The sequence below is a fragment of the Magnolia sinica genome, chromosome 5 (genome assembly GCF_029962835.1).
Source record: "Magnolia sinica isolate HGM2019 chromosome 5, MsV1, whole genome shotgun sequence".
Taxonomy (NCBI): Eukaryota; Viridiplantae; Streptophyta; class Magnoliopsida; order Magnoliales; family Magnoliaceae; genus Magnolia; species Magnolia sinica.
This window is the reverse complement of record NC_080577.1, coordinates 21,647,616-21,671,126: the sequence shown is the minus strand read 5'-3', so window position 1 is coordinate 21,671,126 and position 23,511 is coordinate 21,647,616. Positions and strand designations below refer to the sequence as shown.

The 23,511-nt window shown below is 39.5% G+C and overlaps 1 protein-coding gene across 1 annotated transcript in view; it reads left to right on the top strand.

The window, feature by feature from the left end:
* Positions 1-23,511, top strand: part of LOC131245721 (protein PIR) — a 154,153-nt gene that overhangs the window by 77,737 nt on the left and 52,905 nt on the right. Inside the window, exons 20-24 of the mRNA XM_058245368.1 lie at positions 5,505-5,675; positions 13,417-13,493; positions 13,573-13,675; positions 16,980-17,099; positions 17,187-17,330. Of these exons, the coding sequence (XP_058101351.1) occupies positions 5,505-5,675; positions 13,417-13,493; positions 13,573-13,675; positions 16,980-17,099; positions 17,187-17,330 (615 nt within the window). The remainder of the gene's footprint in view (positions 1-5,504; positions 5,676-13,416; positions 13,494-13,572; positions 13,676-16,979; positions 17,100-17,186; positions 17,331-23,511) is intronic.

Below are 23,511 nucleotides of genomic sequence, written 5' to 3'. Positions count from 1 at the left end.
ATAATAATTTTTAATTAGAAATGATTTTTATTTTCTGAAAATTGACAAGGACTTAACAAATCAGTAGATCAACCCTCATACATACTTGATTCCATGTTAAGAGTGCAACATTGCAAACAATTTTGTAGAAATTGGGAAAAGTTTCAATTTTCTCCAATTTTCCCCAAATCGGACCACCTACACTCAAATTTCGAAATTAGAGTGTATGTGATGATCATTTCATCAAATACTTCTAAGTACTTCGAAATTAGTTTCAATTGACAATGACAGCTGGATGAAGGAAAATTTCACAAATAAACATGGAGTTTTCTTACAAAACATGAAGAACGAATGGATTTGTAACCATTTGATAGCGATTTAACATAGTTTTAACAAAAAAGGGATTGGAAATTAAAAATGCTCACCGGATCGAACGTGTGGGATCTATTGGCACTACCTATTGGTTTTGTATTACATGGGTGGGATACTGATGCAGGGTCATGTGATGACCTAATCCTAGATGCATGTATAATCAGGTTAAAGAATGTTCAAATAAATACACGAATCAACTAACTGTTTCCAATCAAAGGGATTATGTAAATTTCAACACAAAGATGATGTCATTCCGTCAGGATCATGCCCCTTAGCATAAAATCGCGTAAACAATAAAAAGGGAGGACCTAGGGATATGAGGATATCCCAAATCTACCATAAGTCAGTCCACGGTTAAGTTTGGATTTGATTCTATTGACTAACCATCCCTCTTTTTCGTTCAAACTAGAAAGGGGATATCCAGAGAGGAACGAAATGAGTGAAGAATGAAGGGTTCGAGATGAAGAAAGTACAGGTCCTTTTGTCGTCAAAAGAAAAGGAGGAGGATGATTCTTACATTTTCCATCTCGAAGATCTAGAAAGAAGGAAACCTAAAATCGGGGTGGAATCCTCAACACCTAAGGGTCAATCCTGAAACCCTAATCTCTTGAATAAAGAGGAAAATATGCGAATTTATATTCATTCAATAATAATGAAAATAAGGTTTCTCACAACGTATATATAAGCTATGAAAAAAGTAAAAGTGTACTAAAGCCTCTTAAAAAAAAAAAAGAAGAAAAAGACGAAAAATAAAGAAAGTGCAATAAAGCCCCTGAAACAAGAAAAAAGAACAAAAACGTCTAAAATTAAAACACACATGTGGTAGGGTGTGAAATCCGACCCATGGATCTGTGGTTAGCGTGCGGTCATGCCGCTCCTGCACTTGTAGCGCGTCAGAAAATGGGTCCAGTGGACCCAATGTCCATCCACATGAACTCCTCCGCTCCGGTACTCTGTCGATGACGCTTCCTCCTTTGGTACACTCTAAAGGGTGCACCATTAATGTTCGCATCTGATACAAGATATATCGGCCGATATCGTTGATATTTAAAACATTGGATGTTTCCTCACTTCTTGCTCATGGGGGAGAATCCTTGGCATAATGGGTAAGGAATCCGAAAAATGCCTTAGCAGAGAAGTATCCCTTGGGATTTCCTACCATAATCTGAAGGCCCTCATTTGGGTTGATGTAAACATCCTTCAATATGCCCATAAGCATTCCAAGTCGCCCAATTTCCTTGAGATTTCGTCGGAGAGTGATATTTGAAACTACCTGACTTGTGGAAACCTCATATAGGTTTTTCACTAGAGTTCTCTAAGAAATGAAAATAGAGATGGAAAAGAGCTAGCATGAAAAGCCTCTTCTGCCAAAGGTCCTACAAAAAGTGCACTTCGTCTCCTTTGACAATTTGGAATTAAAAACCCTTCCTCATAAGACTGCCTACATTGCAACGATTTTGGGATACCCTATCCTTTTCTACTTGGGCTCTTTGGACATGCTCCCAATTGATGAGATGAAATTTGTGGCACATACATATACTTTCCCACTAGAAATTCCATTGAAGCTTCTCCTATTGGTGTTGCCATCCTGGGTGCCGGATTTCATGGCGTGAAACCTTGCCTCCCTTTATGTTTCTTTTCTTGTTATGTTTTGATGGGGCACACACTAAAACTCTCTGCATATATCCTATTTCTACTCTTGTTTTTGGCATATGTAGAATTTTCATTGTGCTAGTACCAGCTTCTTAGGAAGGGCATTTTGGTATTTTCTATGGCCATTTTGAGGCTAGGGGGTTCTAGTCTTTGCTCTATGACATATCCATAAATTACAAAAATATCCCTAATGTATTTAGCAATCACTAAAATGCTCCATCTTTTGATTTCATGGAGCCACTTTCTTTTGTTATGATTATCTTCTTAAAAGATTCCATTATTTTTGTTCGAGTTTCAAACAACCTTCATGTTGGTCAAGTGGCCTTGTTAGATGCATATGTGATCATTTATCATTTACTTTTTTTCGTCGTTTTTTTAATCATCCAAATTTTATAGTAGGGTAAGGGCCTTGAAGTATTTTAAGGGCCTATTTGATTTTTTTTATTTTTACAGGTAAATACTCATTACATGGGTCATTCTTGCAGTTTATAATTGTTTGAATTTGGAAGAAAATACTGCCTCGAAAGTAGTGTAAAATTCAATAGAATTGCCTGTGTTTCTATACGTGCAAAAATTGTGGGGTCTACTGTGATGAATATGTTATATCCATACCGTTCATTCATTCCACAAGTTCATTTTAGGGAATGCATCAAAAAATGAGGCAAATCCGCTACTCAAATGGACCACACTACATGAAACATTGGTTGTAATGAGCCTCAACTGTTGAAAGTTAATTACTTACTAGGGTCCACACTGATGTTTATTTCTCATCCATCCTATTCATGAGATCATACAAACATGGATAAAGGGAAAACATAAAAATCAGCTTGATCCAAAAATTTTGTGGTCTCCAAGCAGTTATCAACAGTAGGCATTCAATTGCCATTGTATAATATGGTGTGGTTCACTTGTGCTTTAGATCTGCCTCATTTTTGGGCTCATGCCCTGAAGCAAGATGGCAGAGCGGATGGACGACATGGATAGGACCTATACATCATGGTGAGCCCCACACATTTTTGTGTCCTAAAATTATCCCGCCACTATTTTGCGCCAAAACTTTCAAGCTGTCACTGTCAACCTTGTGCAAAGAGCTGTATTTACAGGTGTAAATAATGATGAGTAGTTTACAATGTATTTACGTTGTAACTTGGAAATCAAACAGGTTGACATAATGGCTTCAAACTTAAATATATATAAAATTTTCTAATAAAAGATTTAAAAAAAAACAAATTTCCTCAATTTTAAGATTACCTCAAAATTTGTGATTGTCTTGCTAGAGAATCACCTGTTTGGTGATAGCGCCTCATTAATGGCCATGCATGCAATGATTTGAGTTCTATGAATCCCGTCTTACATTAGTGGTAGGTTTAAAGAATTGTGATTTTCATATATTTGTACTGCATTGATACAAAATAATTATTCTTGAAATCTTCATAGAAGTTTCTTCTATGAATCTATAAAAGGGTAAAGGGAAGGTGATGTAGGACGAAAGCCCTAAACTAGTATGAATGCATTGAGATCATCAAACAAGTTAACTACAGTAATTAGAATGCAAAATCAGGCTTTCCTTCCACAATTTAAGAAAATTCAGACTTACAACTAGCATGAAATTCAAACCATAAACGTCCCCACAAAGAGATAATCATAAGATAACGAGGAAAGTGGTCCTATGGGAGGTGGAACTCCCATCTAGCGTAGGAAATAACGTGATTCATGTGTTAATCCTTCATGCAGATTAAGAATCCAACAGTAACAGGCCTGTTTTGGAAGAGGGGTAGTTCGGGTTTAATAAATTCAAAACTATGATTAGGATGATCGGAATTGAAGGGAATTTAAGTTTGGATAGGCTAGAATTGGGGGATTAGGCATTTAGGGTTATGGTTTGAAATTAGGGTTTGGAAATTTAAGGGTTTTGGTGTAGAATGGGGAAATTAGGGTTTTGGATAGCTAAGGGTTAAGAATTTGGAAGACGAGAAATTAGGGATTTAGAGGAATTTGGGGATTTGGCAAATTGGGGAAAATTGGATTCCTCGATTTAGTTTTTTTTTCCCCCCTAAAGAGTAAGGTTTGGGAAAGAAACAAGGGAAAGACACACATGGCTGGCCGTACGGACGCATGTGTACGGGTGGGATAGCTTGGATGTGGGTTGAGGGACGAAGAGATGGATTGGGTTGGGTTTGACAAGAAGAAAGAAAACAACAGTGATGATGGAGAAAGCAGAAGAGATGAAATGGGGAATAAGAGATGCTTACGTTGGAACGAAGGGAAAGATGACAAGGATAAAGTGGAATCACTCCACGCGGGCCTCAGACCCTTCTCCAATCACTGGAGATGTAACAAGTTTTCTCACAAAGCTAAGGAAGCAAAGGCTCTTCTTTTTTTCCTCACAAAATTAGGCATGGGAACCCTTGGTCGCCCACCCCCTTGGTTTTATACTTGCAGAAATTTTAATTACAAAATTGCTAGTACACTCTAGCAAAATGTGGGCCACTCTAAAATAAGCAATCCAAACCAAATAAAATCAATATATAGTATCCATCATGTTGAAAATAAATAATAACTAAGAACTAAAAAAACAGAGACCCATAAGGTCTAAGATTTGGTGGTCCAATGGCCCGATCGCCATGATCTGACGGTCGGATGGGGTAGCAGTCGGAATCCAACAGTCAAAATTCCCAAAAAAAGCAACTAACATGCATCTTCACAATGTGGGGTCTTCTAGATGCACGAACCTATATGTGGGGTCTTCAATGTAGCCCGCTGGTCCGCACGTATTAATTGTCCAGCCATAGTGAAACCGGGGCCTCAGTCGGGGTCTTCCTCCTCCGCTGGTAGACATGATAGGATGATGCTCTGATGCCCTCATCGGAAGGCCCAAGAGGATGTCGGTGGAGGTACTGTTTTAATTGAAGTTATGGCCCTTGATAGGAGTGGAATGACAGAACAAGATTCATGTAGTCAACCCCAAATAGTTGGAATAACGCTTAAATGATGATGATGAGGATATTCATAGAAGTTGGTTGGTGGTACCTTTGGTGCTTAGATTATTTCTAATTTTGTGTTTTTAAAGCATCAAGGCAATTTGGAACCTAAGGTTGATTGCTGTAAGATCTGACTGTTGCTACTCACCCACCATCCTTTCGTTCTTTTAAAGGTGTTAGAAGGTTTTGATGCCCACAATACACATTTTTATGCAAATAATGTATTATATATGTCTTACAGCATCAAAACCTTCTAGCACATTTATAACCATCCATGGAATTGCAGAACATGATTCGTGTAGCCGACCCCAATTAGTTGAGATATGGCTTAGATGACGATGATGATTTTGGTGCAAATAACTCGTCACCTTTGTCAGTAATCTTTCTCCAATAACTTCTTTGTCTTCTTATTCTGATGTGAGAGAAAGTAATGTTCGATTATTCGGTTCTCAAAATTTCTATTTTCCTGCTCTCTACTACAGTATGAAGGATATCTAACATCTTCATTTTCATGAACAGTTTCCCATTGAATGTTCTCTTCCCTGGATGCTAGTGGATCATGTAATTGAGTCCCAAGATGGAGGTCTGCTTGAAAGTGTTTTGATGCCATTTGATATCTACAATGATTCTGCACAGCATGCACTAGTTGTGCTGAAGCAACGTTTTCTGTATGATGAAATTGAAGCTGAGGTACTAAATTATTTTAGTTGCAGAAAGATTCCGAAATCATGAATCATTTGTTTTCTATTCTAGTCTTTGTTTGTTCTCAGTGTTTCACCTATTTGGAATTTCTTAGTACTCTTTGGTTTGCGAAGTTCCCTTAATAAAATTTACGCTAGCTTTTAGTTAAAAAATTTCATCATATCCTAACAAACTAGAACAGGGACTTAGCAGCGTCATGGGAAGAGATTTAAATGAAAATAAGAATAATCTGCTGACTTTTTTTTTCCTGTTTCTGGGCAAATAGGCATAATTTCGATATCTGTTAACATTTACAGATAGTGAGCTGTCCAATTTTATGGCCAATCTGTGGTGTGTATATGTCACTCCACATGTATAAAGCAATCATGGTACATATTGTGTGTGATGCATGGACTGTGCTTATGTTACATGCAAGCTTCTGTTAACATGTAGGCATGGGGGGACATACTGGTCATTTTGGAATCCTCCCTTGTTAATAAAACATGTGAAGGGGAGTGTGGTAGGGTAGCCACAAATTTCCTTTTCATTTTCTCCTCCTCTCTCCCATTCTCCCCCTTTTGCTGCCTTAAGTCTAAAATACCTATGCACTTACGAATTTATTCGAAACATCTTAGCTTTTTTTTTTTTTTTTTTTGTAATGTTTTAGGATGGAACCACCACTGGTTACCAATATATGAACAAAAACACTGGTGACACAGTAGAGGACCTCCCTTCAGTAGTTTTTATTGCCTCTTTCTCTCTCTATCCATCCATCCATTCATCTATCTATTTATGCTCTCTAAGTCATTCCAGAAAAAAGCTGAGGAATCACGACCCTTACATTTTGCGTTATTTGAAGAGGCCACTAGTTCGTCCATAGATCAGGCTAGTGCATAGAGTTTTTTCATGCACTTTCTAGGAGGAACTGCTATGTGATAAAAGATGTAGCACCACAATGAGGGAAGGAATCTAGGCATGAGACATCCATTTTACAAACTAATCTTATGGAGGATTTGTTTACAGTTAACTAGCCACCATAATGAAACTGCCGCAGATATCTTGTAACAATATTCCTTGCCTTTGGCGGGTCTATTGTAATTTGTGTCCCTTTTTGTTTAGGACTTCTCTATTTTTCTAAATGTATTCTTGATAGTACCTATAAAATGTCTTGGGTTAAATCCTAGGGAAGCAAGTTCCAAGTGGCCTACTATTGCTAGATACTAGCGCTTTAAGTGGCGGCCATAGTGTACACCACGTAGCGTAGCATAGGGAGTGTTCAAAGTATTGGTATCGCTACAAGTTTCTCTGGCTAGGGATACAGAAACAATATCGATATGATCGATAATATTGCCGATAACCAGAAATGCGGGGAAACATAGAGCAAGTGGTGGAATATTTCAGTGAAACTTCAGGAGATGCTAAAATACACATTTTTGCATAATTAGGAATAAACAATTGCAAAAAAAGAAGAAGCATACATAATAAGTTTCCATTTAATGGGGGCTTAAAAGCATGTGTTGTCATAAGAAATCAGTCACACCATCCCATCAATCTCGTCTATTCATCCAACCATCTAACATTCCATCCAAACATCATATTTCAAAATATCGACAACATGATATTTCACCGAGAAATCATCAACAACTGGAAAGGAAACGAAAGACTGTAGTTTCGATATTGCCCACGTTGTGATAATGATAATATCGCGATATTATCTATGTGATTGTCGACAGTTTGAACATTGCATATGACCATACGCCCATAAAAAAAATTGAAATGGAAAATTTTCTACACAGTTTTTGGCGATATCAATATATAGGCAATATAATGCAAGACAATTAGCCACTTGCTGTAAAAGCTCGAATTGATAGAGGGTGAACACCACGCTATATGCTACACGCTATTTAAAACACTGCTAGATACCTAAAGAAATTAACCAAGGTTAATAAGTTTTGTTCCGGTGTTTATAAAGCTATCTAGGGTGCCTAATTTTCAATAATAGAAAATTACAGATGCATGGGATAGACTACTTGTTTTTTTTTTTTTTTTTTGAACATTTAGACCACATTGATTGTTAATCAGCATTTAAAAAAAAGGAGGTGACACATCCAATATACTCATGGCATTGTGTGTGGAAATCTGGGCCATCCAGATCATTGAGTTGCATTGTGTATGGAGCATATTTTGAAATCATATTGATTGGACTATCTTAATCATATGATTTGGTCCATTGACCATTTTATTTTTTAACATCCATTTGACAAGCACCAAATTGATGGTTTAGATCTTTCGATCAGTTTTATTTTTAGATTATGCTGCATCCCTGCAATACAAATTGTATGGTTGTGGATGCTGGAGGATGACTTACCACCACAACATAAAGAATGGTGATTAAAACTCCTTTTTTGTCCTTTAATTAAATTTCCAAGATGGTTATTTGAAGGAGGGTTTCAGTGGCACTTTGTCAATTGTAAGTCATGAAACATGATATGTTCATTCTCTGTGTTTGGGGTTATTTGACTAACTAGTTTTGGTTTAGCACGACCATAAATACATAAACATGCTAAAACAAAAATAATTAAAATTATTGTCGTCGATTCCATTTCGGTCGGTGTGTTGGTTTGCTTACTTGAGTGGAGTGTTTCAGTGTCCTGTGTTAGAGTTGCACCCTGGAAAACCAATGTGAATCTTATCCATTGATGATATCTATAGTATCCAATAATATTGACGATCTCATTTGTAGATCATATGACCATGGTTTCTAGATGGACGTGTCATTTCATAGCTCCTGAATCAGGCATTTTGGAAACCATTCCTCGCCTAGTTACGCAGGAAGACAACCTCTTGCTGACGGCCCCGCTGACTCTGCTGGAGGTCCATCAGGCTGTGCTTGCCATGCCAGTTGATGGGGCTGCTGGCCCAGATGGATTTTCTGCTGCCTTTTATGCTTCTTGCTGGAATGTGGTGGCCCAGGACATTCATAAAGTTGTATGTTTCTTCTTCCAAGGGGGAAATCTGCCAAGAGCTGTGACTACTTCGCTGATTTGTCTGATTCCTAAGATTCAGTCGCCAAAGAGGTTTGCCGATTTCCGACCTGTCAGTCTTTGTAATTGCCTTTATAAGATTTTTGCAAAAATCATTGCTACCAGGCTAAATCAAATTCTGCCTTCGCTGATTTCTAAGGAGCAAGGGGCTTTTGTTCCGGGTTGTTTCATATCCGAGAACATTGCTCTCAGTCAGGAACTTTTTAGAGACATTATTAGAAAAGTTCAGGGGGGAAATGTCGTGGTCAAGCTTGATATGGAAAAGGCCTACGACAAGGTGGATTTGGGTTTTTTGAAGAAGGTTCTCATTCGGTTCGGGTTCAGCAGGGATTGGGTGGACATGATTGAAAAATGCTGGGCTAACAATTGGTTCTCTGTCCTAGTTAATGGAGAGACCACTGGCTTCTTTAAATCCTCTAAAGGGCTTTGGTAGGGAGACCTGCTCTCCCCAGCCCTTATCATTATATCAGCGGAAGTGCTCAGCAGAGGCCTCAAACGATTCCTGGATCAGGGCCGGTGCACGCCATTCAAAAGTCGCAGGGGATGCCCTTCTATCTCCCACCTTTTGTATGCCGACGATACCCTCCTCTTCCTTAATGGGGGTCTTACGACCCTGCGTGCGACGAAAGATTTTTTGGATGCTTACCAGGCGGAATCAGGGCAATGCATCAACCTCCACAAGAGTTCTTTTGTCTGTTCAGGAAAAATGCAAGCGTCCAGGATTAGAGCGATTGAACGAACCATCGGTATTCATCCACCCCTTTTACGTACCTAGGGGTTCCTATCTTAGCGCGTAGATTGAAATCCGACGATTTCCGTTCCCTCTTGGAGAGAAAGGAAGGTAGAATTCGCAGGTGGAAAGCTAGGATTCTTTCACAGGCGGGTTGAGCGGCTCTAATAAAACATGTGCTGACTAGTATACTTGTCCACTCTCTAGCCGCTACCCATGTTCCAATGCAGGTTCTGAAAGCCTTGGAAGCAAGTTTCGCCAATTTCTTTTGGGGATGGTCTCAGGGTAAGAGAAATATGCACTGGATCAGTTGGAAGCGAATAGCAGTTCCGATTGGTGAGGGTGGGCTGGGCTTCAGGCGTTTGGAAGAAGTCATGAAGGCCTACAGAATGAAGATGGCATGGGGTATCCTTTTCTCCAATCAGAACTCTTTGTGGAGCTCATTCATGGCTGCAAAGTATAGGCTAAACTTGGAGGCAAATGGGGCCTCTCCCCATTGTACCTTTGCATCCCCGTTGTGGAAGCGCATTCAGCAAATGTTACCCATGGTTCAAAGGTTGATTGGGGAAGGAAATTGTAACCTTTGGAAAGAGAATTGAACCGGGCTTGGCCCTCTCCTCAGCTTGGCTGTGAGCCCTATCCCCGCGGGGTTGCTGGAGATGGAGGTTAGGCAGTTCCTTGGCCCAACCGGGCCGCTTCCTCCTTTGGTGGCCTTCAGCTATTTGCCACAAGAGGTGCTCGATTTCATTTTTCAGGCGGGTTTCTGCATTGCTGATGGCCCTGATTCTTTCTTCTGGCCCCTTTCCCCGTCCGACAGATTCACGGTTCGATCTGTTAGAGACACTTGTAGGTCTCCTCGCCCGCAGTTGGATTGGGCCAAGAAGTTGTGGTTCTCGAATCTCCCGCCCAAAATCTCATTGTTTGCTTGGAAACTGCTTCAAAATGCAGTCCCTGTAGATGGAGCGATCCAAACGCGCGGTGTCCACCTGGCTTCGGCGTGTGTTTGCTGCAGCATCTGTCCGGCTAAATCTGTGGAAACAGCTATCCACCTGTTTGTGGAAAGCTCGACGGCGCAGGCTATGTGGGATCAAGTTGCTTCCAGTTTTGGCGTCCGAGTTATGCTTACTTCCTCCATTTCAGCAAGGTTTTCGCAATGGAGAGGTGCTCTAGCTGCCAGGAGGTCAGACGCTCAAATGGTTGCCCCTCTCTGTATCTGTTGGGAGCTCTGGAAAGCCAGAAATGCTGCAACATTTGAAGGTAGGCAAGTCTCAATTCTGGCTGATTTCAAAGGTCCATGGGTGGTTCCGCTTCATTGGCAGTAGTAGGGTGGATTCTTCCCCAGCGTCGCCTGCCCTTCCTGTTTCTCCTGGTTTAGTGGCTGCAGATGCAAGGTATTTAGATCAGCCCTCTGTTATTTATTGGTCCAAGCCAGCCTCCTCATGGGCTAAGATCAACGTCGACGGGTCCTCTCGTGGGAATCCGGGCCTTTCTGGAGGTGGGGGCGTTTGTAGGAATGAAAGAGGGGAGTTTATCTTTGCTTTCTCTGCTGCTTATGGCCGGGGCACCAGCACAGGTGCGGAAATCTGAGTCATCCATGATGGGCTCTCCCTCTGCCAAAACAGGGGCCTTCATAAGATGGAGGTGGAATCAGACTCTCAGTTAGTGGTTGATATATTGAATGGCAGATCCAGGCTAGGGTGGAAGTGGGAGTATTGGATCAGGCGGATAGGCACTCTCCAGAGCCGTGGGCAGGTCAGGATTGGGCATGTCTTAAGGGAGGCAAACGCCCAGGCGGACGTGTTGGCCCGGCTCGGTAGTGATACTCAAAACAACAGAATTTTTTCAACGTTTGGTGAGCTCCCTCCCCTCGTGAAAGGGCTGATTTTTCTTGATAAAACTGGGCTCGGGGCTATTAGAGGTAGGCTTTGACACCTCCCTTCCTTTTGTATGTATTTCTTGCTTTCAACTTTCCCTTTTCACGATAGGTGTGCCCGGCGATTTTTCCTAGGCATGCCCAAAATGTAAGATGGTTCCACTTATATGAATGAATTCTAGGTCCTGTGCCTTTTAACAAAAAAAAGAAAAAAAAAGAAAAAGAAAAAGAAAAAGAAAAGAAAAATAAAAATTCTAGATGGACATGTCATGATGCCATAATTAATGTGGTAATACCTTAAACATATGTGAACACGAGTTAAAGGAGAGGAATTCCTTTGGTTGTCCTTGGAAACTTGAGAGTAGATACAATGGTCACTGACTAGGGAAGAGTTGTGGGTGTGGATCTCAGTACCCTGTTGTTCCATGACTGCCTAGTAAGTTGTAGGACAAACTTATGGTTATTATTATGTGGTCATCTTGTATGAGGGAATAGATGACGTATCGAGATAGTCCATAGTGTTATACGACAAGTAGGTGCCTTGCCCTAACCCACATAGGAGTGTATGGGTGTTGTGGAAATAGGCTTTTGGTGTTAGACTTGTTGGGCACTTGCATTGGTGGATCAATTCAAGTCTCTAGATTGGGAGGCCTATCATGCTTGGACTATGATTGACCTAGCTTTGGCTAATCCTTAGACCTGAGGGCATGTGATGGAGTTTTAGGTCTTGATATTATGTGCTTTGGCTTACTTTACGAGGTCACCATACGGCTAAGGAAAGTGGTTGTAGCTAGGTGCATACATCATGAAGCTCACATGGTTCAACAAGGATCCATTGATTTCCTAGGAGCCATCTCATGGTTTAGATCTTGGGAACAATTCATTCATCAAGTGGTTTTTTTGACGGGCCCAAACACTTAAAAATGTAGGGATTGGATCAATGTTGGGTATATGGATAGGCGGGATCACAGACTCAAGTAGTAAGGCATGCCAATGTTTGTAAGGTGGTGGAGCACCGTAATTGATCTCCGTGAAACCCTAACTCCCAGAGAGAGAGACTTATCTCTTCCTTCCATGACACCGAGAGAGAGACTTATCTCTTTCTTCCATGACACCGTTACACACATATGGGGTCCATGCTTGGATGACTTCGTGCGTCTCCTCCGCGCTGCTTGAGGTGTTCATGTTGGCTCACATCTTCTCCTTTTTCTGAGATAGATCGGGGAGAGACCTTGTTTGAAGGGTCGACAATCAACAATCACAGTAATACTAGTCGGATTTTATGTTTTATTCGAATGGGGATTCTTAAGCTAAATAATCTCAATTCCACTGCATTCCGAAAATCCTAGCATCTTGTATGTGACAAAACTAAAAATGTTAAAAATTAGTAGCATGAACTATGTGGTCTAGGGAAAATAAGTTCGCTCGAGTCTGGAAACCATGGTACTTACACTCATGCTAATGCTTCTGTCATGGATGTGTTTTGTGACTGGTCTTAAGAGTTAAACTCTCCAAGATTGGGAGCCCACCTTTACAAACCGCATCTCTAGTGATGGGGATACAGTGAGTTGAAGCAGAGAATGTGAAGAATCTGAATCTTATGGCTGACAGTTGTGCAGTCTAACTGAATCAAATTAATGTAACTGAACACTGATTAGAATGGAATTCCTAATTTTTTCATTTGCTTAAAAACCTTTATTTGTCCCATAGGCATCAAAAGTATATGCATCCATTCTCCAAAGAACTGAGGAAGTTAACTTACTGGTTGGGATTTCTCTCATTAACATGTATTAAATGAAATGCCCTTTTCTTTTGTATGTTATATTATTTAGTCCTGTTTTTGTGGGCATTTGAGATTGTTGCATTGAATATCTAGCAACAATTTTTTTTTTTTTTTTCATTTGGACTGTATGGAACGTCACTATTTGTAGTCTAACTTTTATGCACTGAATTTTTGGAACTGGTGGGAACACTTCCATATCATCGTTTTGTTTTCTTTATATTATGGTTGAACAGTCTTCAACGTGAGAGGAGAGTTTTTTTTTTTGTTACCTGATTGGTCAATATATTTTCTTTGACATATGCAAGTTTCATTTTTTCTAGGTAGATCTTTGTTTCGATCAGCTTGTTTTCATGTTAAGCGAGAATATATTTACATACTATAAAAGCCGGGCAGCAAGGTATGCCTCTTTCTCTTTGGGTGCCTTATCTCATTGAAGCATATCCTATTTCAATATTTACCTGAAAGCCCTGCCACAGTGAGCTACTTGATCCATCATTCCTCTTTGCTTTGGACAACGGTGACAAATATTCTGTTCAACCTGCACGATTCAACGCAATATTCAAAATGAGGAGAGTTAAGGTGAGATTTCTCTTTCTTCAACAAGATATGCTACCATTCAGAAAGCTGTTTGCCTGAATTCCCTATAGTTTTAAATTGGGTTGTTATTCGCTGGCTGAAATAGAAGTTTTTGTTTTGGAGATGCCCTTTGCATATATTCAACAGAAGAATTACTGTTTTAAGTTGTAGTCACCATATCTTTATCCCAGCTAATTGGGTTCAGCTACATGAATCCTGTTCCACCATTCCACTCTATCACATACTATATCTTTAGTTAAATCACAGGTCTTCAAGTCTTTCTTACTACTTCCACCCACGTCCTTTTGGGCCTTCTCCTTGCTCTTTTAGAGCCTTCAACTTGAACCAACTCACTCCTAACATGTGCAGTTCTTGCTTTCCTTTGCACATGGACAAACCATGTAAGTCTACTTCACCTCATCTTATTACTTCTCTTCTTATTTACTACTGGTGCTACTCCTAAGTTCCCTTGAATGCATTCATTTCCATTTCTATCCTTCCTCGTCGTGCCACTCATCTATCTCAACATCCTTGTAGAATTGAAGGGCTCTTTAAGTATTAGTGAGAAAATAATAGTGAGACATCTATAACTATTCAAGATCTCACTAGATAAATATCTATTAAATTACATGTTCAATGTACCCTCAATATGTGCAAATCTCAACATCCCTGTTTCGCATTCGTTAGTATAGATCTTGCCAATTACATACTTGTGAAATTGGCTGCTTATACCTTCCTAATCCTTTTAATATGATTTCCATTTAAATGCTTTGTGTGCTTCACATTGTTTGGTGACTTTTTGCTTGCTGATATTCACTTTAGCTTTATTCTCTATGGCCATTATTTGCCGTTTATTATTTGCAAGTTTTTATGTCAGGAATTGTATACTGTAGCATCAATTGTTTGCATACTTATTCTTGTATGATATTTATGCAATATGTATTGTTTGTAAGCATTCATCTGTATACTATATAGTGGCCTATATTTTAAATGGAAGGGAATTTGTGAGGTAGAGATTCACTAGAATTTATAACGTTTTGCTTCCTGAAAACATGAAAGAGGCTTTCAAAAACCTAGAATTTCGAGTACAATGATGAGGTAAGCATCTCTATGTATATGTAAAAATTATATACTACCATTGAATGGTCAAGATACTGAACTGCCTTTTAGCATGCATGCCAGATAACAACTAATAATTCTTTTTGGTAGGATCTTGATCTTGCTCTTCAAAAATATAAATTGGTGAACTCACTTGTTAAAAGTATTGTGGGTTCACATGTTTTGGGTCTTGGGCCCCTTTGGGCTTTGGTTTGTTGATTGGTTTAGTTTAGGCCTGAGTTTCGGCCCATATGAATTTGTTTTATTTAATCCTTAAGCAAGGAAGGCAGTTTTCTCATTTCAGCTGTAATGACTCCAGCCCTAATAAAATAAGATGGGAAAAACAGGAGGAAGCTAGCATGTGAGCAGCCGTTCCGGCTCCTCTCTTCTTTTCTTCACCTTTCCTTCTATTTTCTTATCTTTCTTCTTTTCTTCTCTCTAGTTTTTGTTAAAACCATTCTTATTTCCTTATTCCACGAACAGCTTTTGAATTTGGGTCGGTTCCTAGCAGTGGCCTTTTGTGGAGAGGGACCGTAGATTTGGGGGGCCTTTGCTTTTGGGTCAGAATTTTCAATATGGTTTTGGTAAGACACTTGGATTGGCAAGGATTCCCTTTCCTTCCATTTCCTTCTCCCTATTCCTATTTCTAATCCTTGAATAAAGGGAAAATGGTGAAGGACCTTTTTGAATACGTGGGAGTTCAATCTCAAGGGCAAGGGGATAATTCAATTTGAAGAGTTTGTGGGGATTCTGAAGGAGGTTGACATCAGTGCTACAGAGAAGGATAGAATGATTTAGAAGGGCAACTCCAGTGGAGGTTTTTCTTCAAAGATTTTCTTTTGTCTATGCTGCATGGTTCTTATAGTGTCCTCTGTGTGCTGAAGTGTGGGATAAGCACATTCCATGGAAGGTGGAGACTTTTATTTTGATGGTCTGCCAATGTAAAATTTTGACAATAGTAACTTACGCAAATGAAACTTTGCCCTCTTTTTTTTTTTCATTTTATTCTCCTTCCTTTTCCATAAAATTGCTCTCTCTCTCTCTCTCTCAAAAAAAAAAAAAATAAAAATAAAAAAAATAAAAAAAAGAAAAAAAAGACCACTTTCCGTGTGTGTGCTTCTTAAGTTGGGATGAAGGAACTCATTGCTCCATTTTAGCTTGGGGGAACACTTTCTTCGATCTTGTTGGGATTTTTGGGTCCTTAGGTGTTTTGTGGGGGATGTAATTAAAGGTTGGTTGGATGGTTGTTTCACAGCTGGAGGCAAATTTATTTGGAGAATGTTGTTGAACACTTTAATGTGGGGGGATATAAAAGAAAGAAATTGTTGAGTCTTTGACAACGAGGTTTCGCCAGGGAAATATCAAACAAAGAATCGTCAATATGGTTCTAGATTTGGCCTTTACAACAACTGAGTCAAAGGGGCAGTTAGAAGCGATTTCTTTTTTGATTGGAACTTGGCTATTTATTATAGGGTCAAGAATTGGAAAGCTGACTATTGAAGCCTACTGTTGGTTTCTTGAATCTTCACTGGTGGCTGCTCATTTGGCAACTCAAGCCTTTTGAGTAGGGAGTATCATTAGAAACGGAAAAGTTGCATAGCTGTCTTTCTTCAGGTAGGGCAGCATGGTCAATTTGATTTAGGCAGATACCATAGCCCTTGAGGAAGGCTGGAGATTCTTCATCCACTCTTTCTTGGAGGTCCTAGTGATTGAAGCAGCCTAAAGAAATGCTCCAAACTAGGTAATCTCAACGAAGTTAGGTCTGTGAAAATTAGCATTTGTGATTTAGAGATTAGAACTTGTGTGTCTTGTCTAAATGTTGTTGTTTGCTTTGTATCCAGGGAGGCAAATAAGACTGCTGATGTGCTTACAAGACAGTGATGAGAGGGTCATTTTTGGATACTTGTTTCTTCTAGCTTGAGTTACAGCCCTCTGTTCTTTTGTTTTTTTCCTTGTAGCATGCTACTGTAGCAGTACTGTGGCATGCTGTGAAAGAGATGCAAGGATTTATCCCCGTGGGAGCTGATCGCTTGTATCACCTTGGGTTATTTCCATAATTTCTGTATAGTTTAGATGGCTGTGTTTACATTGCTGATTCTGTAATTATTGACTGTTTGGCTAAAACTTGTAAGTGTAGCTCTTGATATGTTTTAAAGTCCCTGTTGATTGTATCATTTGCTTAATATTGCTTTAACTTTCTAATGTGCAGTTGTTAGGAAGGACGATTGATTTTCGGAACCTAATCACTCAAAGAATGAACAAAGTATTCAGGGAGAACATTGATTTTCTGTTTGACCGTTTTGAGTCTCAGGATTTATGTGCTGTTGTGGTAAGTGATAGCCAACCGGCCCAATCCCTTCTACTTGTTCATGTTGATAATGTGCACTGGTTGAGTATGATCACATTATGTTTCTAGGAATTACAGCAGCTCTTGGAAATCTTGAGGCTCACCCATCAAGTACTCTCCGAACATCTTTCAATAGATTCGTTCACTCTCATGCTGAATGAGATGCAAGAGAACATATCTCTTATTTCATATTCTAGTCGACTCTCTTCTCAGGTTTGGATATTCTTCCATTTTTCTTCCAATGGTTACTCAAAATGGTTTGTAAGGTGCTACTATCAGATTTGAAGGCTGGGATCTGCTTGTTTTTTTATTTTTTTATCAACTGATTGTGGATGGAGCTAATACTGCATCTGCATTACATTATGAAAAAACGACTGTAAAGGAGAGGAGAGTCTTACAAGATGGGCAGTCTGATATTAAAATCCTCATTTTTTAAGTTATAAATGCATAAAAAGGCATATATCTCTAATGTCACACGGGCCTGAGGAGGAATATCAGAATTTGGAATGGTTGCGAAAATGTCAAAATCAGCAAAACTCTTTAAAGGTTGGACCAAGAGATGAATTTAATAATGTTAATGCTTTTATACTATTATGAGTTTGTATCGTGGTGTATTGTGGTGCTTTAATAGGTGAGATGAGAAGAAAAAGCCTTGACAAGATAAGGAATAATAGAAACTAACTCTCTAGGGGTTAAACCTTGAAAGACTTCCATAGATACAAATTTCAGTAAAAGGGAGAGAGCATCAAAATTTTCCTTATTCCGCTTCCTCCTGTTCTTCTTACTTTTTGATGGATAACAAAATTTTGTTAAAATTACGTCGATGGAAGACAATCCCAACAAGGAAAGAAGCAAAAAAAGCATGCAATTGAAGATATAAAAATGTTAAGACTTGAACCAAGGGCATATATTACACTATGCCCTAAACTCCCTTGTAAGTATGGCCTTCATCCAAGAGAAGTCAATGCTTCCAATTTGCTATATTTCCGGGATTGGGACATTTGGCCATGACAATAATATATCCGCTGATGCTCTCAGCCACACCTCTTAAAGTCTTCACTTTATTGTAGAAGATACTTCAATTATCAAAATCCCTTGAAGAATAGCGTGGAGAAGCTAGATTTATATTGATCTTGAGCATTACTTGTTTGCAAATTCCTTTTCATGGGTAGCATGCAATTGTTGTTCTAAATGTGTTGGCAACTTGGCACACACATTCTCTACTCTTCCCCTTAAGTTGGAGCACGCACACACACACACATAGTACGCACGCAGCTTGTCCAATGTGCAACGAAAATGAGAACTATGTCCTTGGTGAGAATATTTGCAAGTTGAAGATCTAAGTGAACAAATGGAATACACAACAACTTGAAGGTGACTTTTTCTTGAACAATGTGAGTGGTCCTAAATCAACTACACTATTTATCCAAATTTAATTTTTATTTTTACCTCAAATTTCTCGAGGAAAATTGTGTTAAATGGTTCCATAGATTGCATGAATTTTAGAACCTTTTTGGGGGCATATGAATGGGTCCTAAATCGCCCCGACACTATTTCTAAATTTATTTTTTAATTTTCCTCAAATTTCTTGAGGGAAATGGTGTTAAATGGTTAGGGATTACATTAGTGGGATGAGTTCCTTTGATGAATTTCGGGCCATTTTGGGGGCGTTCAAGTGGTACTAAATCAGTTTGTATTATTTATCAGAATTTAAAATTTAAAATTTCTCAAGTTTCTTCAGGGAAATGGTGTAATATATATATGTATGTATGCATGTTTATGTATGTATTTAAATGATGTATAAAATGATGAGCAATATCTTAATCATGATTTGTGCGTGTGGCCCATGTCGTACTGGAAGACAAGGATTCGAGCTGTCATGAGCAATATGGATATTCGCATCGCGTACACCCATTGGATGTCTAACGCTGTGGCGGACGCCCTCGCCAGCTTGGGGAGTGATGGTCAACGGGACAAGCTCTTCCACTCGTTGGGTGATCTCCCCATGCTCATTAGAGGCCTGTTGTTACTGGATAGAGTGGGCCTAGGCAACTTGAGGGAGGCCTAGCTTCCACCATGCTGCGTTTTTTGTCTTTATTTTTTCTGTCTTACGATAGGTGGGCCCTCCCCATTTTGTCGAAAAAACGATGTATAAAATGGATATATAAATATAAATATTTATAATTGCCTCATCATTAGATTTATGCTCATATAATCTTATTTATATGGAATCATTGATATTTAGAAATTAAGTATAGGAAATTTGAATTTAGTCTAAGTCTCTCCGGTTAATAAAATCATCAAGTAGCCCGAGACAACATTCTTACTAAAGAATAGCCTGTTACACCATCATAAACATATTAAAAAATAGAAAAGGCTACATATTTGGAATCGTCTTATTTGTTTACAAAATTTCCAATATAGTTTCTAGTTTTTTTTTTTTGGTTAAAGAAATTGACAATTGCGGGACCGTAACGGGCGTTACAGCTTGTAGCGTAACAATTTAACGGCCAATCGTTACATCGATTGTTATCATTATTGAAAAGCTTGGCTGAATCCTATTTATGAAAGTAGAGATCAAAGCCAAACAATTTCACCTGTGGCAAGGGCCATGAAACGATATTCTTCAATAGATGGGTAACCAACAACCATTATTTCTTGTTTTTCTGAGTGATGTGATTACCTCCCACAATGGTAAAATAGCCACCTGTAGATCTCTGATCATTTGATGAACCCACCCACCCAACATCACGGTAACCACTTATATTGAGATTGCCAAAACTGGAATACAGTAGGCCTTATCGTAGAGTAGGCTTCGAGTAACAAAAAGATTGATAAATGACGTTAAGACAGTGGAGCACAGAGCATGCATGAGCTGGTTAGTGGCACTGACAGAACATGTAACATCAGGACGCCAAAAGCCAATGTAACCATAAGTTGACAACATACACTTCAATACTAAATGCTAAGAACCTAACCATTATGCTAAGAGCCCCAGGACTTACAGAACACATCAAGAAAGCCCTTAAACCATTAGGGGTTGTAACACCACTTTACTTTGTAGCCGACGTTTGTGGCGGTCCACTCTGTGGTAGAACTCACTTTGGCTAATTCTAGGTAGCCCTTTCCACCTTATGTAGGCTCTCTCGTTGAGGTTGCCCTTTCCACAAGTTGCCCCCTTTGAAGCTAAGGTCTGTGGCAGCCCACTCTTACTTTGGGCAATTTATAGGAAGCCTTTTCCACCTTATGGAGGCTCTCTCTCTCTCTCTCTCTATCTTTGGTGTAGGTTGTACTTTCCACAATTTGCCTCCTCCGGGACTCAAATGTTGGATGCGGTGTTGCCTCTGATACCATGTTCAAATTTATAGCATTATGAAAAGAGGAGAAGAAAAGAAATGAAGAGAGAGTTGCATCTCACCACAAGGTATTTAATAACCATGACCAGCCTTGCAGCCGTTAGGCCATTAGCCCCCGGAGTGGCTATTTTATAGCTTTGTAACGGTCAAATTTTTTATTTTATTATTTTTATAGGAGAAATTGTAAAGTCCCGGTATTGGACCGTTATAGGTCTGTATTGGCTCGTGCGTGTATGAGCCCATTACATAAGTGTAATGGATCTCATTGTTACCATTACGTAAGTGTTTTTTAATACCATGCTCATCATTCTAAACTTGTTATTTATAATAACTTACCCTAAACAAAATTAAGGTGCCCAAAGGGAGTACAATAGTATGACATGCATACACATTCTCTACAATAATCATGTATCGGTGGGTTCCCTACTATTTTGTGCAGCCAACTACTAGAGCATGACCTTTCATGTCTTTGGGTGCTACTTGTTGAGTAGTTGCCTAGCAACTTCCCCTCGTCAACTTTTGTTTCCTTGCTTGGCCTTTGGGGTGTGCATGTAAAAGTTAGTTGGAAGTCAAGTGGTAGTTTGTTGGCATCGGTGGTGTCTATGTGAGCCTTTTCCATGGCCAATTCCAAGATCCCTAGTAAAAGAGGAAGGTTGTTGTTTGGTGGGTAGCCAATTATATAGCTTATCGCCGGTCTACTATTTAAAAGCCAACCCTAAATTGTTGGGAGAATGCTAGGATGATGATGATCAATTCTTGGTAGATTTACATAATCTACACATGAAACAAATGTTGGGGAGTCGGTTGTGATGTTGAAAGTGCAGGGAGAGAAGGGGAGCTTGTAGAAAGCGTCTTGCTTGGAGACCACTTCCATTTCTAGCTACTGCTTCTAAATTTATGAGCATCTTCTCTAGGAGCCCCAAAAGGCTTTCCACTTTGTAACCTCGTCATTCAAATCTTCAAAAACAGAAAAAGCAAAAGGAACTAGCGTACTGGCCCTTAATCATAAACCAGGGCCTTGGGAGTTACATTGCTAAGTCTGGTTTCCCTGCCCGATGGTCTTACCAAAACCTTACCATATAACCTTTACCCACTTTGGAACTAGCATTCTTGAAGATTCTTCCCATCTTTTTAACATCCCCCATCTTACAATTATTCTTCCAACAAAATTCTCAAAGCCTCTCCTCCCACCACCTTGGTTCCGAGCGAATTTCCTTTTCTACATATTTCTCACATATTACTTGTCCTTGAAGCATATTTTTCTCACAGCCAAATCTCGACCATCATTTAAAAGTCTCTCCCCAAAATTCCTATTTTGTACCCACCACTTCTTGACTTCTGCTCCATTTTCCAATCTTCTAAATGATATCAATGTCACTCCTCTCCTTTACCGGATGAAATTTCTGTAGTTATTTTGAAGTCTCTTTGCCACAATTGTTGGTATCATGAAGGATGATAAATAACAGACTAGAAGATTGGAAAGGGAAACATTAATTAGCATTCACTCCTCAAAGATAATTAGTTTTACTTCGAAGATGCGGAACATCTATTAAATTTCTGAATCAGTGGATCCCAAATTCTATCTATCTTGTACTAACACCACGTAGGGTTGTCAATGGGCCGGGCTAGCTCGTCGGGCTCCCGGGCTTGGCCCGCTTCGGGTTGGTATATCATATATGTGGGCCGAGGGCCAAGCCCAGCCTAAAAGTGAAGCCCATTTCTTAATTGGGTCAGGCTTGAGCTGTGTATAAAGGCCTGTCGGCCTGACCCAAGTCTAGCTTGACCCATTTATTTCCACTTTTTTTTTTTTTTTTGTTTTTTTCCATATGTTTTTGAATGTATTTTTTGAAATATTTAATGGAATCTAGATTAAGCAACTTATAACGATTAACATTCTTCTAGATGACTATTTAAATTCCAATTCTAATAGCAATTAACATTCTCCTAGAGGACTATTAATAGCAATTAACGTTTTCGTAGACGACTATTCCAATTCTAGAGGTGGTACATAGGTTCGGGCTTGGTCTAGGCCGGTTATTAGCTTACAAGGGTAGGTCTGGCCTATCCATTTCGGCCCCTCATGGGCTTGGGCTTAAGTCCTATGTGGGCCATGCTTGAATTGACCTTGGCCTAGTCTAAACGAGCTTGTTGATAGCCTTAGCACCACGTGGCAAGCTAAGGTTAGTGATATGAAATTTGTTGATTTGAAAAGATAAATGCAAAAGAGAGAAGAAGACGAGTGAAGGGTATTGTACGTCTCCCCCCTTCTCCCTTAATCCTTTATTTATAAGCTTAATATCACCCTATTTACAGTTAGACTACAATTTGGAAACTAAATAAGATAGAAACTAAACAATATTAGGAAACCTAATCCTAATCTTCTAATATAGTACATTGCAGGTGCGCAGGGATCTGTGTACACCATCGTTGTATATAAATTTTTGTAGGCACCAACACTTCCCCTCAAGCTGGCGCATGAATATCATTCATGCCGAGCTTGATACTGATGGTCTTAAGGCGCACTGTGGATGTGGTTTTTCTGAAGACGTCTGCTAACTAATATTCTGAATGAACAAATGGCGCATGTAGAAGCTTGGTGACTAATTTTTCCCAAATGAAGTGACAGTTGACTTCAATATGCTTTGTGCATTTGTGGAAGACCGGGTTGGATGCAATACGGATGGCTGCTTGATTATTGCAATGTATTGGAATTGAGGATAGCGTTGTGAACCCCATATCTTGAAGAATAGCTCTCACCCACAGTAGTTGACAAGCCGCATGGGCCATTGCACAGTATTTGACCTCGAAAGAGGAGTGGGCAACCACAAATTGCTTCTTACTTTTCCAAGTAACTAGGTTTCCTCCTAGAATGTGCAATGCCCTTTAGTGGAGTGTCGATTAGTCGAGGAGCCAACCCAATCAACATTGCGAAATCCATTGATATTCAAATGACCATGATTTGAGTAGAGAAGACCACGACCTGGTGCAACTTTTAAGTGATGAAGGATTCAATAAACTTCTTGAAGACGGTGCCGACA